This window comes from Notechis scutatus, chromosome 2 (assembly GCF_049901735.1).
Source record: "Notechis scutatus isolate UNSWTSFEM ecotype Mainland chromosome 2, rNotScu1.2, whole genome shotgun sequence".
Classification (NCBI taxonomy): domain Eukaryota; kingdom Metazoa; phylum Chordata; class Lepidosauria; order Squamata; family Elapidae; genus Notechis; species Notechis scutatus.
In genome coordinates this window covers 119,352,750-119,366,786 of record NC_142010.1, presented here as the reverse complement: position 1 = coordinate 119,366,786, position 14,037 = coordinate 119,352,750, and the positions used below count along the sequence as shown (strand labels likewise).

The 14,037-nt window shown below is 41.0% G+C and overlaps 1 protein-coding gene across 2 annotated transcripts in view; it reads left to right on the top strand.

Annotated features, from left to right (window-relative positions):
- The window catches only part of KIF19 (kinesin family member 19), a 41,892-nt gene that overhangs the window by 15,520 nt on the left and 12,335 nt on the right, over positions 1 to 14,037 (top strand). For both annotated transcript variants that reach the window (XM_026675783.2, XM_087956016.1), the window contains exons 3-12: positions 1,325 to 1,435; positions 3,071 to 3,158; positions 4,873 to 5,009; positions 6,039 to 6,164; positions 8,318 to 8,512; positions 10,656 to 10,802; positions 11,567 to 11,689; positions 12,442 to 12,589; positions 13,333 to 13,507; positions 13,672 to 13,870. In XM_026675783.2, the coding sequence (XP_026531568.2) occupies positions 1,325 to 1,435; positions 3,071 to 3,158; positions 4,873 to 5,009; positions 6,039 to 6,164; positions 8,318 to 8,512; positions 10,656 to 10,802; positions 11,567 to 11,689; positions 12,442 to 12,589; positions 13,333 to 13,507; positions 13,672 to 13,870 (1,449 nt within the window). The remainder of the gene's footprint in view (positions 1 to 1,324; positions 1,436 to 3,070; positions 3,159 to 4,872; positions 5,010 to 6,038; positions 6,165 to 8,317; positions 8,513 to 10,655; positions 10,803 to 11,566; positions 11,690 to 12,441; positions 12,590 to 13,332; positions 13,508 to 13,671; positions 13,871 to 14,037) is intronic.

Genomic DNA, 14,037 nt, shown 5'->3' with positions numbered 1-14,037 from the left:
TTAGAGACAGCTGTTCTGGCAGTACCTGTTGCCATCATTAAGCAAAACCCACATGGTCAGTAGACAAGGACCCACCCCAATCCAAGCCATTTCTGACTTGGCCCCTCCCAGCCTCAAGCCTCAGTTTTTCCATGGCGAGGGACTGCCTACCCTTCAACTCCTACATCTACCTAACTTCACACCCACCCACCCATTTCTGCCCATTTGGTCATCAAGGGACTAAGACAACTCATCGCAGCCAACTTACCACGATACATTTAAAAATTGTTGTGAAAAGGTCATAAAATGAGGCACAACTCACTTAACAATTGCCTTGCTTAGCAACAGAAATTTGAGGCAAAATTGAGGTTATAAGTTGAGGACCACCTCTACCTGTACATGACTTTGAGATGATGAGAGGAAAAATAACTGGGTGGCAACTCCAGACCATTTGGAACACGTATAACAATCCTGCCGGCCTTTCTGCCCCAGCATCCTTTCAGGTTTCTACTTCTCAACCTACTGTCTTGTTTCACCTTGAGGTTCTAAGGTCTTCCAACTAAAGAACAAATATAGACTCCTAAAGCAGGGTATATTGGATTAGAAAGAATTTACGTAAAGGTAGGCAGGTTGTGGCCTCCATATGTTTTGGATTATGCCTTTCATAAATCCCTAGCAACGTAATAGGTGATGGTTAATCACTGAAGTACATTAAATTGCCTCCCTTTGAGCTAGCAAATGCCAGTTACCGGGCAACTAGCGTTGAGCTTGAGGGAAAATCTTGCCATTGAGGGTATTACATTTCATGGTTACAGATAACAAGTCCTGAAGCAAGGTAACATTTTGCACAGAATCTTTCTAAAATAAGGACAGAGATGAATATGTAGTATGAAGTCCAGATCTGTGATCGAAGCATTGTTACCAGTATAATGTGCCTCTTTCTTTGTTTCTCTTTTCTAGTGGCAAACAAATTTGCAGAGTTTTTGAAATACTACCAGTTCTCTTTGGCCAGGGACAAAGGTGGAAGAGAATTTATTAGCAAACATCCTACCTTGTGCAATAATGCTATGATTATATCTCCCTCGGTTTTACTCTTTGGTGTCCAAGTTATTTCCTGGTTCCTGTCTGCTGTTTGGAGGTTCTGTCATGTATCTTATCTGTTGCTCCTTTGCGACAGAAGGGCAAGAGAAAAGAATTGAAAATGTGATGTGACTGCAAAATGTTCCCCTTGGATAAAAATACTTGGCATACTCTTCATTTCATGATCTCCCTTGTTAAGATTTGTTTCTGCCTCTTCAGTAAAACGCCTAACATAATTTATCAAAATCCCAATCCATTCCTGCAGATGATTGTGCTAATGGACCCAATGGAGGACCCTGATGATGTGCTCCGTGCCAACCGGTCACGAGAGAAATCCTATCTGTTTGATGTAGCCTTTGATTTTGCTGCTACTCAGGTGAGGCCTGCCCCCCAGGCATTCCAAACAGAGAAGAAACTTTTTTGAACCCTGACTTTTAAAAATATATTGATAAAAAGCAGTGTGTCGAGAGGCCAAGAATTTGTGGCAGCAGATTGACAGAGAGAGGAATTAAGTGAATAACTAAAGTTCACCTAATATACAGGAGTGGGCAACTATGGCCCTTTCAAGATCTGTGGACTTCAACTCCCAGAATTCCTGAGTCAGCTCAGTATGTTCAGGAATTCTGGGAGTTGAAGTCCACGGGTCATAAAGGGGCCATAGTTGCCCCCCCCTCACTATACGTGGATGTTATGCTTGTTATTTTGTGTGTGTGTGTGTGTGTGTTATTAATTTTGAACCAAATCACCCTCTTTTTGAGAAACATTTAGGGAGTCCCATCTACTTTGACCCACTAAGTTGTGGGGATAGGAAGAAGCACATCCAGACATTGCTTGAAGAAAAACACATAAACAGTTTCTTACACAGTTCCTGTTTTTCTAATCTCATATTTCTGATTTTTTTTTCATACAAAACAAGGCAAAGGATACCCTACTCTGTTTGCTCAACTTTATTGCTTTACTGCCTGCTACTGCTTGTGTCAGAGGTGGTACAAGTATCTGGTGGGCCAAACTGTGAGCTCCATTTTGAAGTTATTTGCACATAGACTGAAATTGAAGTTCCTGAGTGAGATCTGTTCCTCCTCTGCCAGGTATTATTCATGGGCTGAGAATCAGGGGAGCAGAGAAGGAGTAGGGTAAGAAGAGTTTTGTGAGATATAGTAGATGACTAGAAATACAGAACCAAAATCTCTTGCCTTTTGGATGAACATATTTTTTCAACCATTGATCATCGTTTTTCAGAATGTGTTGGAAGTCATCATGGCCCATTTTGTGTGGATGTATATATAGCCAATATTGACATTCCATGTTTCTTAGACCAAGACATTTTTAAAGAAGAGATACAAGCATTTCAAGAGAAGAAGAGAGCCGACAAGTGCCAAGGGGGAGAGAGAATCAAGTCCTTTTTATTTTATTAATTTAGCTCAGAAGGGGAGTTTCAGCTTAATGCCTTTCCAGCCAAAGGGAAGTGCCTTGTTTTAACTCAGCTGTTTCAGATCTATAAATCTAGTTCATTTTGGCCTGCTTAACCACTGTCAACCCCGGAGCAATAAATCTGACATATGGGACTGCCCCAAATAGTTGCTCTGTGTGCTATTTATTTATCTGTATCTCAAGATGCATTCCAGCTTCTTCAGTTAATGATCCATGGGCAGAATGGTTAGATTGCATGCCAGATAGCAAGGCAGTAGCAACACCAAACTGAAGAGCTGCTTGCATAAGAGGAATAGATAAAGTTCAAGGATATCCATAGTAAAAAAGTTTAAAAAGTCAAGTTGGCAATCATGTCTGTGCAGTTGAAGCCTTACCTCTGTTATACATGTGTCAGTTTCACACACAGGTATTCAATTGTGCACTTATAATTGCCATCTTGACTTTTTCTATCCCTTTTGTAGATATGTCTGATAAAGTTCATTGCTATCCATACCTTTATCTTTAGAGCAATTACTTCTTCCCTAAAAGTAAGTTCTTTCATGTTTTTCATCTATTCATATCTCTTCATCTCTCCCTGCAGGAAATGGTCTATCGTGCCACCACTAAAGGACTCGTAGAAGGGATCATCTCTGGCTACAATGCAACTATTTTTGCCTATGGCCCAACAGGTAAAAACAGGCTCAGTTTTGATTGAAGCTGTCTATTTCATTTTCCAATGAGTTGGTAACAACCAAGCTCTGGTTGCTATAACTGTAGGCTGCTGTAGTCTTGCAAGCATAGACTGTATAGTCCTGGAAGCAATTGGACTCAGCTGAGAAATGCTGCTTCCTTTGTGGTAATGAATGCAGAGCAATATGCTTTGCATGGGAAATAGAAGACAGCCAAAAAGAAAACATATTTGGACCAAGTGTTTTAATTCGTGGCTTTTTTCAGGCATGCATACCTTAGTATTGATAGAAGAGAATTTTTGTAGCTCAGGGTTAAACTGTGGCATCCTTGGTGCTGTATCAGCTTGGTTGTTTTCTTGCAGATATTTCATTACCAAACTAGGTAACATTATCAGTACTAGTAGAGAGTGGAGTTTGCTCTCATTGTATATATTGGTGGTTTCTTCTGTCAGTGTCATTGAGAGTGGTCTTGGTGGTTCCTTAATTGGACTATTTGCTTATGATTAACTTATTTATCTGAATTGGTAATTCCTTGATTGGGGTATTGTTTGCTTCTTAATTGTTAGTCTACCATTACTCTTGGTGTTAATCTCTGTTCATCTAGATATTGGTTCTGGTGAGGTGTTCTGGTCTTTTTGCTTCCTTTTTGCTTGTCTTTTTTGAATGACGCGTAGATGTCATTTATCTCTATGTGACTGTTGATTGACAGTTTGAGTGCCAGGCTTCCAGGAATTCTCTAGTGTTTTTGGGTTTGGCTTGGTCTAGGATGCTTATGATTTCCCAGTTGAAACTATGGTTAAGTCTGTCCATGTGTTGTGAAATTAAGGAGTTTTCATCATGTCTTCTTACTACTAGTTGGTGTTCATGGATGTGTTCTGCTAGTCTTCTGCCTGTTTGTCCGATATAGTGGCTGTTGCAGTCGTGTATATTGGTCTCCAATCCCCAGTCTGTGGACTGGTACCAGTCTGTGATCTGCTGGGAACCAGGCTGCACAATCGGCAGGTGAGCATGCAAAGCTCCACTTGTACAAGTGGCAGACAAGTGTGCTAAAACACCCTCTCCTCCCCCTGCTGCTACTGCTGCCACTGCTGGTCCAGAAAAGTTGGACACCTCTGTTGTAGATGACTCCTGGTTTTTTTTCCTAGGGCTACTGGGTCTTTCCATTTACTTAGAGTGTTTGGGAGGGATTTAATTGGTTTGTGTGCCACAGTGATACCATGTGGGACCTCAATATTGTTTGAAAACGGAACGCCCTCATTGATTAATTGCAGGCTAACTGGAAGCACAAAGATATAAATGTCTCTTCATAAACAAAGTCATTTGTTCATTTAACCTTTATGCTGTTCCGTAACTTCAATCAGAGATTGGCCTATAGCTCGGAAAACACATTTTTTTGCAGCCACCGTAGTGGTTAAAGCACCAGGCTAGAAATTGGGAAACTGTGAGATTTAGTCCACTCGTAGGCATGAAAGCTCTCTTAGCCCAACTTACCTCATAGGATTGTTGTTGAGGGGAAAATAGGAGGAAGGAGTATTAAGTATCTTCACCATCTTGAATTATTTATAAAAATAATAAAGACAGGATTTTAAAAAATCTATAAAAAAAAGAATGCCAGGCTCCTTTCAAAGAAAATGTAATGACAGTTTTGGATCATCCCAGAATGGAAATCCCATTTTATCAACCATTTTTTCTGATCTCTTTCCTTACATCTCAGGCTGTGGAAAGACCTACACCATGCTTGGCACTGATCATGAGCCTGGCATTTATGTCCAGACACTCAATGATCTCTTCCATGCTATTGAGGAGACCAGCAATGACATGGAGTATGAAGTCTCCATGTCCTACCTGGAGGTAGGTCACTTTGAAGGAGTCAGAAAGGAAAATGAATGAATGAATGAATGAAATATTTATTTACACATTAAGTGGTGTGTATCTCCTTCTACTTTGCCTGAGTGGTGAAAGGTTACATGGGACCCTGTCATTTTTTTTTTTTCTTGTCCAACATATCCTGTCCTCTTCAGCCTTTCCGCCTTTATGGCTGATATATACTTCATATGGTATGTTGAGATAATTTCCATGGCAACCCATTAGGACTCATGCTAGTATAATATTGACTCGCATTAGCAGCCTGGAACAAGCAGCACTCAGCAACAAAACAGGAAAAGCAAGAAGTAGTGGCTGGAAGAAAACCCTGAACACAGCAAAACTTTCCTGAAGGATTGAAGGTCACTTTCTCCTTTTTCCCTCAACTCTGTCCAAATGTTTGAAAGTGGAGTGACCATCTTTCCATTTTGCTTCCTTTTTGCTTTGGAAATCCAGGTTTTCCTATCTTCTTGTCTCTCAAATCAACTTTCCTGTGTTTACTCAGAAATTAAACCAAAATATTTCTGATTTGGCATACAGCTCATTGTATCAGCTCATTTATATATGCCTGCAGTGCACCACATTGAATCTACTTGACGATGTCATTCAGACTGTGACTTTTGTTTAGCATTTGCAGCAGCATTTCAGATTAAAAAAATCCAGGCTGCATTCAATGCACAGAAAAAGTAATGGTGGCACTGCCTGATTGCCAGCTAATCCAGTAAGCTGTTGTTGGTAGGATTCTAGGTGTTGCAAATTGGTATTAGGTCTTGGAACTCGAATGTAGAGATGCTTCTGTTCTGTGACTTCACTTCATAGAGTGTTGAAGAACTGACACTTTGAGCTCTTCCCGGTATTTTCCCTCGTCTCTGAGAAGAGGAGGGTGCATCTAAGAAGGCAGTGAGAAAGAAACCAATTTCTGTCTATTCTGAAGCCTACCAGTATATATTTTTTCCCAAGCTGCTTACAATTCCCCAGTTCCTTACCATAGAATTTTTCTCTTGTTCTTTTAATTAGATTTACAATGAGATGATCCGAGACCTCCTGAACCCTTCCTTGGGCTACCTGGATTTGCGTGAGGATGCTAAAGGTTTCATCCAAGTGGCTGGAATCACAGAAGTCTCAACCATCAATGCTAAGGAGGTGAATTGGAATAAACCCTGCAAAGGTTCAGAAAAAAAAACCATGCTGATTGCCAAATGCAGTCTTGCAACATAGTAATCCTAATTATTAATATAACTTTCTTCAAGAGGCTAACATGGATTTGTCACTATGATAGCTAGTCTGATGTGATTGAACATCCAAATCCAGTCCATTTGGTTTAAACAACTGGAAAATTTGGTTAGAGTAACAGTTCCTAACCCAGTTTTTTTGTTTCTCACAACGGCTGTGACTCTTTGACTTCTCCTTGGAGGACATTGTCAACCCAGAATCCCCAGAAAGCATTCTGTTTAATGTCCCACAAATAAAATCAAAACCTCTTCTTCCTTTCCCCTTTTTAATTCTTGTACTATATTTCCATGACTAGAGTTGAGAACTTCACTTGTTTGTTCTGTCACTTGGTGGGATATAAGACAGGTATTAAGCTGAGGAATATGAGTGTTCGTGTTTGGAGGCAGAAAAAGAAACACAACTGAGATGGAACAAGAAATTTAGTCTTTTTCACTGTGTACTGGTGAAAGGAATTAAAATCAGACTGATATTCCCTAGTACTGTGGTAGCACAGAGATTTCAAAGAACAGAGTCAAATTGTAATTTTTGCTTGTTCAAAAATCCATCTCACAAGTAATAATTCCAAGCAAATGAGCATAATTTTGCAGTTTTAACTAATTTAGTTACAAAAACCACTGCTGCAAGTCCCTTGACCTCGCTTCTTTTCAGTTAAAGAAGAACGTTTTGGGCAGCGTTCCCCAAGCCATTTGAGCTAAAAATAATGGGTTTTGTGGACCAATGTACCACATGGCACAATATCAAAGGAAATTTATTTAGTTAGTATTCACTTCATTGCAGCAGGCTTCTGGGAGAAACATATTGTGTGAAGAAATTTTGCAAAGAATTGCTCTCTTAGTAATTAGTAAAACAAAACAAAACAAAAGCCTTAGAAAGCCTTAGTAAGATCACACTTGGATGCATCCAGTTTTGGTCACCATATTATAAAAAAATAATACTCTGGAAAGAGTGCAGAGAAGAGCAAAAAAGATGATTAGGGGCCTAGAGGCTAAAACATATGAAGAACAGTTGTAGGGAATGTTTAATCTAGTGAAAAGAAGGACTAGGGGTGACATGATAGCAATGTTCCAATATTTGAGGGGCTACCACAAAGAAGAGGGAGTCAAGCTATTCTCCAAAGCACCAGATGGCAAGACAAGAAATAATGGATGGAAATGAATCAAGGAGAGAAGCAAGAACTAAGGAAAGATTTCCTGGCAGTTAGAAGAATTAATCATTGAAATGGCTTGCCTTCAGAAGTTGTCGGTGCTCCATCACTGGAGGTTTTAAGAAGACATTGGACAGCCATTTGCCCAGAATGGTATGGGGTCTCCTGCTTGATCGGGGGTGGACTAGAAGACCTCCAAGGTCCCTTCAAACTCTGTTATTCTGTGTCTGTAGTTCTTCTGCATCTCTTAGCTTGTTCAGTTGCCCATTTTCTGCTTTGAGTCCCCCTGAAGTTCCATAAAATTTGGGACTCAAAGTTGCCTTTTGCCTTTTCCTGGTGATGGTGTCCTGTTTGTCTTTCTCCATCCACAGCTCCCCGTTATTTTATAGATGGAAGTCACTTTGGCTTGATACGTTATTAGAGATAGAAGGCCTTTTGCTGACTAAGGCCTGATCAATGCCCACAATTGCTTTCCATTACCAAGTCTTTAATATGCTAAACCCATGTCCCACCCTCTTTGAGGAAGGGAAAAAGGAGTTTCTGTTTCAGAATTGTCCCTTTATATAACTATTGCTACCAGGGCACAATAAATCCAATCAGGAAAAAAGAGATAGATCTTCTTTCTGGAAAGCAGAGAAGACAGGTTTGTCTATATAGGTTTGTAATTTCGCTGAAAACAATATGCAGCGAGATACAAAGGTATGAGAAAATTTCAGACGTAAAATGCATATTCCCAAAGAACACACAACAACATGACTGACTCTTTGGCTTTTGTTCATGTGCATAGGGCTTAGGAAGTTCGAAGACTATATTAAACCTGCCCTTTTGCTCTGTTCCTCCCCCTGGTCCTTACTGGTAGCACATTGCTAACCTACACCAAATAGTTTTGGTCAGATTTGCATTCTTCTCATTCATGTAGATAATGCAGTTGTTAATGAAGGGCAATAAGCAACGGACGCAGGAGCCTACAGCAGCCAACCGAACATCCTCGCGCTCCCATGCGGTGCTGCAGGTCACCGTGCGCCAAAAGAGCCGCATCAAAAACATTATGCAGGAGGTGCGCATAGGCCGACTCTTCATGATTGACTTAGCAGGCTCAGAGCGGGCTTCTCAGGTATGGATGTGGAGGAGAAAAGGCCAATCGCCTCAAAAGGAAAAACACACCCATGGGGGCGTGGGGGGAATGAGAGAGAGAGAGAAAAGGAGAGGAGAGAGAGATTAGGGAAGCAGTAAGATAGGAAGTGCTTGGTGATGAAACCTCAGTATTGAAACAGCCTTTGCAGTGGCAGACTGGAAACTGGCTAACTTCCAATTTGGGGGGATTGGTTTGCATGATTACTTTGCTGAAAGTCCTATAAGTGAGATATTGTTATTGATGAATGTTTTATTGAGAATAAACTCTTCTGTGTCTGTTTTACAAGACTAAAGGGATAACCCTATTCTCAGGGATTTACTTTCTAAAACATCTACACAAAGAATGGAGGGCAGAAGGCAAATGAAAAAACATACTTAACTAGAAAATCAGTGAACATTGCAGCTATATGCACTGAATTACAGAAAGTTAATTTGGTGAAGAGAGTTGTTTCAAAAGGTATTCATCCTGAATTCAATTGTCAGAGAGTATGAAATAAGAATAAATGTAAGAGCAGCTCTTTAAAGAATGATAGAGTAGTTGAACTATGACCAACCAAGATGGGATGGTCTTGGCTCAGACAGTTAGCTCATCCTGCAAAGAAAAAGAAAGCAAATCTCTCCCAAAAGCTTTGAATGAGGACAGGATGCAAATATAAAGCGTCCATTTTTCTCATTTTAATTGCATGGCTATTATCAAGATAGCCTCCATTTCTTATATTTCCATGTGAACCCTATTCTCCTTCACCTTGATGATATTACCTAGCCTGTAATGAAACATCTATAAGAATACAACCAAGGTCAGAGAGTACATAGAACCCAACAGTTCAACCCTGAGCTACATATATCCTCTTATTATCTAAACAAGAAGGTTAGGTTACAGTGATGTAGAAGAGGCATTCCCAACCCCCAGGCCCTGACCCACTATTGGGCCTTGGACCATTCAGAACTGGGCTTGTGTGAGAGACAGGCCCTTGCACAAGCATGCAAAGCTCCATTTGTGTGAGAGACAGGCACTTGCCCAAGCGTGCAAAGCTCCATTTGTTTGAGCAGCAGGCACTTGCACTCATGCGTGAAGCTCCATATGTGTGAATGATGGGCACATTCTCCCACTGTTTGTGCAAATGAAACTGCGCACGCTATGTGTGTGCCTGCCACTCACACAGAACTTTCCCCTTTCCCCCTGCCACCAAGCTGCCAAGTCAGAAAGGTTGGGGACCGCTAATGTAGAAAAGGGCAATCTTTCCTTGAAAGAAGAGAAAAAAAATCCAGAGAATTAACCAGGCTTATTATAACACTTGGATTGAAATTTGCTATTAGTAGAGTCTCTAAAAGTCCAGTCATCTGGGGATATCTTGGACTCTCAATCATACATTCAAATCTTAAGAATGTTGCTATTATGGATACAGTCCTATTTATCTGGCACTTCTAAATAACCAGTTTGAAATGATAAATACTAATGAAACTGTATCGGGACTGAGAACTTGGTAGAATATTCATGTGAACACAGGCTTCCTATATGCAAGTGAACACAGGCTTCCTATATGCAAGAATAGCAACAGCAATAGCACTTAGATTTATATACCGCTTCATAGTGCTTTACAGCCCTCTGTAAGCTGTTTATAGAGTCAGCATAATGCCCCCCAACAATCTCATTTTATTGACCTTGGAAGAATGGAAGGCTGAGTCAACCTTGAACTAGTCAGGATCAAACTGCTGGCAGTCGACAGAGTTAGCCTGTAATACTGTAAATTCTAACCACTGTGCCACCACTGTCAGTCAAAGTATCATTCTTTAGAAATTTATGGATATGTCATTAATATAGTTTCCATCCAATATTTGGATCAAGACCTTTTTTGTTTCAATCTCCTCTTTGTTTGGGTCACCATATTTCAACATATCAGGAACTTAACCTGATTCCTGATAAGATCTACTTTCCATCAGTTTTTTTCCCCTGTGGTAAAAGCAGCTTAAATATTAGTGACAGCAAAATTATGACAGGGAAAGTATATTTCAATCTGACCCCAGAATTATATCTCAGAAAAATAGGGCTTGCCTCTGGAGTGGTCTGTGTTGGAATGGCAATTTCATTCTCATGTCCATTCTACCTTTTCCAACCTCCATAGACGCAGAATCGTGGACAGCGTATGAAGGAGGGCGCTCACATCAACCGGTCTCTGCTGGCTCTTGGCAATTGCATTAATGCTCTCAGCGACAGGACAGGTGTCAAATATGTTAATTACCGGGACAGCAAGCTTACTCGCCTTCTCAAGGTAGGCTTGGCAAAAAAGCAGAGAGTGTGAATAGCCTAAAAAAAGCTATGTATTTTCAATAGATAGGCAAAACAGAGTAGAGAGATTTGGGGGGGGGGGGGTTATATTTGTGTCAATATGTGTTTAATTGTGCTATCCCTAAAAGTGGAATGAAATGTTCCAGTGAACAAAATAGCAATCTGGTTGGTTTTATTTGGTCATAAGTTTGATATAGCCTGCTTTCTTCTGTGGTAGAACAGAGAAAAGGAAACATGTATGGCAAGAGTAATTTAAACTGTAACTGAGTGAGATGGAGAAGAGATGAGAGTTGATATAGTGGACTTATATAAGACAAGCAATGTTCACACTTACCTATTTGTACAGTATAGACATGATGGCTCAAGGTACAGTTTCAGGACCCTGGAGAGTTCCAAGCAGATAACTATGGCTGCAACTTAAGAGTTCAAATTAAAGCTTTTATATTTCTTGAGCCAGACTCCCAAAGTGTTCATAGGTGAAAACTAAATATTCAAATACCTAGTATGAAGAGTGTGGTTCCCTAAGCAAACCTGGCTTAAAAAATGTGTGCTGAGGATCCTGCTTTGATGGGATTGGGCTTGATCTAGTCAGATCAGTTTTTGTATTAAAGCATGGATTTAGAATCATCATGGTCTACCTGAGTGTATGTGGTTCCTCCTTTTCTGTAGACAGAGTTCTGACTGCTGCTGAAAGTCTGGTATGGCTTCTTGGCATCTTGTGTTCAATCCTGTGCTTTCTATTTCCAGGATTCTCTAGGTGGAAATAGCCGTACAGTCATGATTGCTCACATCAGCCCCGCAAGTAGTGCTTTTGAGGAGTCACGCAGCACCTTGACCTATGCTGAACGGGCTAAGAATATCCGCACCACGGTAGGATGCCGCATTCTTGGCATTTTGTTGCTTCTTCTGCTTTGTCTAGAATTCCAACTCTTGGAGGTCGTTCAGATAACACAGTTTGTTTCACCTGAATCCAGACGGTTCTCCAGTCTTCCACATCCGGTCATTGAAAGATGATTAATTCTAGCCTTACCATCAATATATTTTCTAATCAATGCAGGAGCTGGGTCTGGTAAGGCAGGAACCAAAATTGGGCAAACCAGCATGTAAGCATTGAAGAAATGCCTTCCAATCACAAGGATAAGTAATTAATGGCCAGATGTAATTTTAGGCAGGAGGAAAAAGCATACAATTGAAATCTCAGAACAAATAGAACATCTCAGAACATCCTTGTGTTCTACAATTGACGGATCTTATGTATATATGTGACTTCTGTCTTAATCTGTGATAAAGTCATTTATCTAGCTATGTTGTATCACTACATTGCATAGGGTCTCCTGCTTGAACAAGTTTTAAGTAAGTTCCTGAATATAGGATTGAGAATTAGGAGTCAAGATTTATTGCTATATAAACACATAAACATGAAATAGCTTTGGAGCCATGGCAATAGCTTGAGATATTGTGCAACAAGCTTCGAGATATCCACCTGCAATCTCAATCTCTCTCTCTCAATATCTCTCTCTCTCTCTCTCTCTCAATCTCTCTCTCTCTCTCTCTCTCTCTCCCTCCCTCCCTCCCTCCCTCCCTCCATCCATCCATCTCTCTCTCTCTCTTTCGCCTGACAGGTGAAGCGCAACCATCTCAACGTCACCTACCACATCGCTCAGTACACAAGTATCATTGCTGAACTCCATCGTGAAATTCACCGTCTGCACTGCAAAATTGAGCAACAGGAGCCCCATCCAATGCGGTCAGACATCCGGAGTATTCAAGGTAGGCTGAGTTGCTGACATAACATGAAGATAACTGTAGAAGATGCCTGGAAGATGAGGTTATTCATATATGAAGTATGGCTAACCTCATCTTCCAGAAATCTTCTACAGCCAAGCAAGAATCAACAAGGAAAATCACAAGCAGGATGTGACCACAGATACCTCTTGCTAATGTTCCTTAGCAATTAGACATTATACAGAGGCATATCACTTGGATGCATTGCCTTTAATGTTAGAAGTGATATGCCTCTGTATAATGCCTAAATGCTAAGGAACATTAGCAAGAGGTGTCATTGGTCACATCCTGCTTGTGATTTTCCTTATTGATACTTGCTTGGCCACTATGAGAAACAGGACACTAAAAGATACAGGCTTTTCGCTTGATCCAGCACAATCAGTCTTACATTACACATTCCTGAAGCATTCCAGAAATATGCCTGCCATGGCATCTTGACACCTATAGAAAAAGAAGAAAGGGAAATGCGTATATATGTTTGGGTCATGGATTGAGTAGGGTTGGTATTTCTGTCTTATGGATGAAAAGGGATCTGATTGGTAGGTTTGATGAGGCACTGAAAGTTTTGAAAAAGTCAGGCGCAGGCAAGTAGACAGAAAGCATGGTTGAAATAGTAAGGCATGGAAGAAAGGGAGCAAAAACTTGGCTATTCGGTAGCTTCATTTCTCTTAGCGCTTTGATTGGATTTCCCGTATCAGTTACACTTCTTTTCTCCGCCTTTTGTACAGCCGAAGTACAGCTCCGTGGGAATCACTTTGAGAGGCAGGAGATGGATCAGCTCCGGGAACAGCTGATCAGCACCTTTCGGGAACAGATGGATGTGCGTCGCCACCTCATGGAGTTGGAGAATAATTACATGGAGATACAGATCGAGAGCTCTCGCCATCTCCTCACCATTGCTGAGTAAGCAGACAGTAGGGAACAAACAGGACACACTCCTAGGACCTTGGTCGTGTTTTCCATCAGCTTATTTTGCGAGCTTAGACTAGATGTGCCAGTTGCCTGTCATTTGCTGGCTCTTGATCATAAGGCATTTCTTCAACCTTTCTTTCTTCCCTTCTTTGCAGTTGGGAACAGGAGAAGACACGTCGAGCGCAAAAGTGGCGAGAGGAGCAACGAAAAGAGAGTTACATCAAAGATGAAAATGAGAAGGACTCTGACACTGGGGACGAACTCTCGGATGTGCCAGAGCCACAGGAAGTGGCAGCAGCTCGGGAACACATCGCTATTCTCCTGGGGGAGCAGGATAAACTTCATAAACAGAAGGTGTCAAAAGCTGGTGGGGTGGACAGAATATTAGCTAAAGGAAGGGAGGGAAGGGAGAAGAAGGGATGTTGCAACTTTATGGTGTGGAGCAGTCTGCAGTCAGCAACATTCCTCCCATCCGGTATCCATGGCTTTCACTGGCTCTGTGACTCTGTACCTCTTCTCTG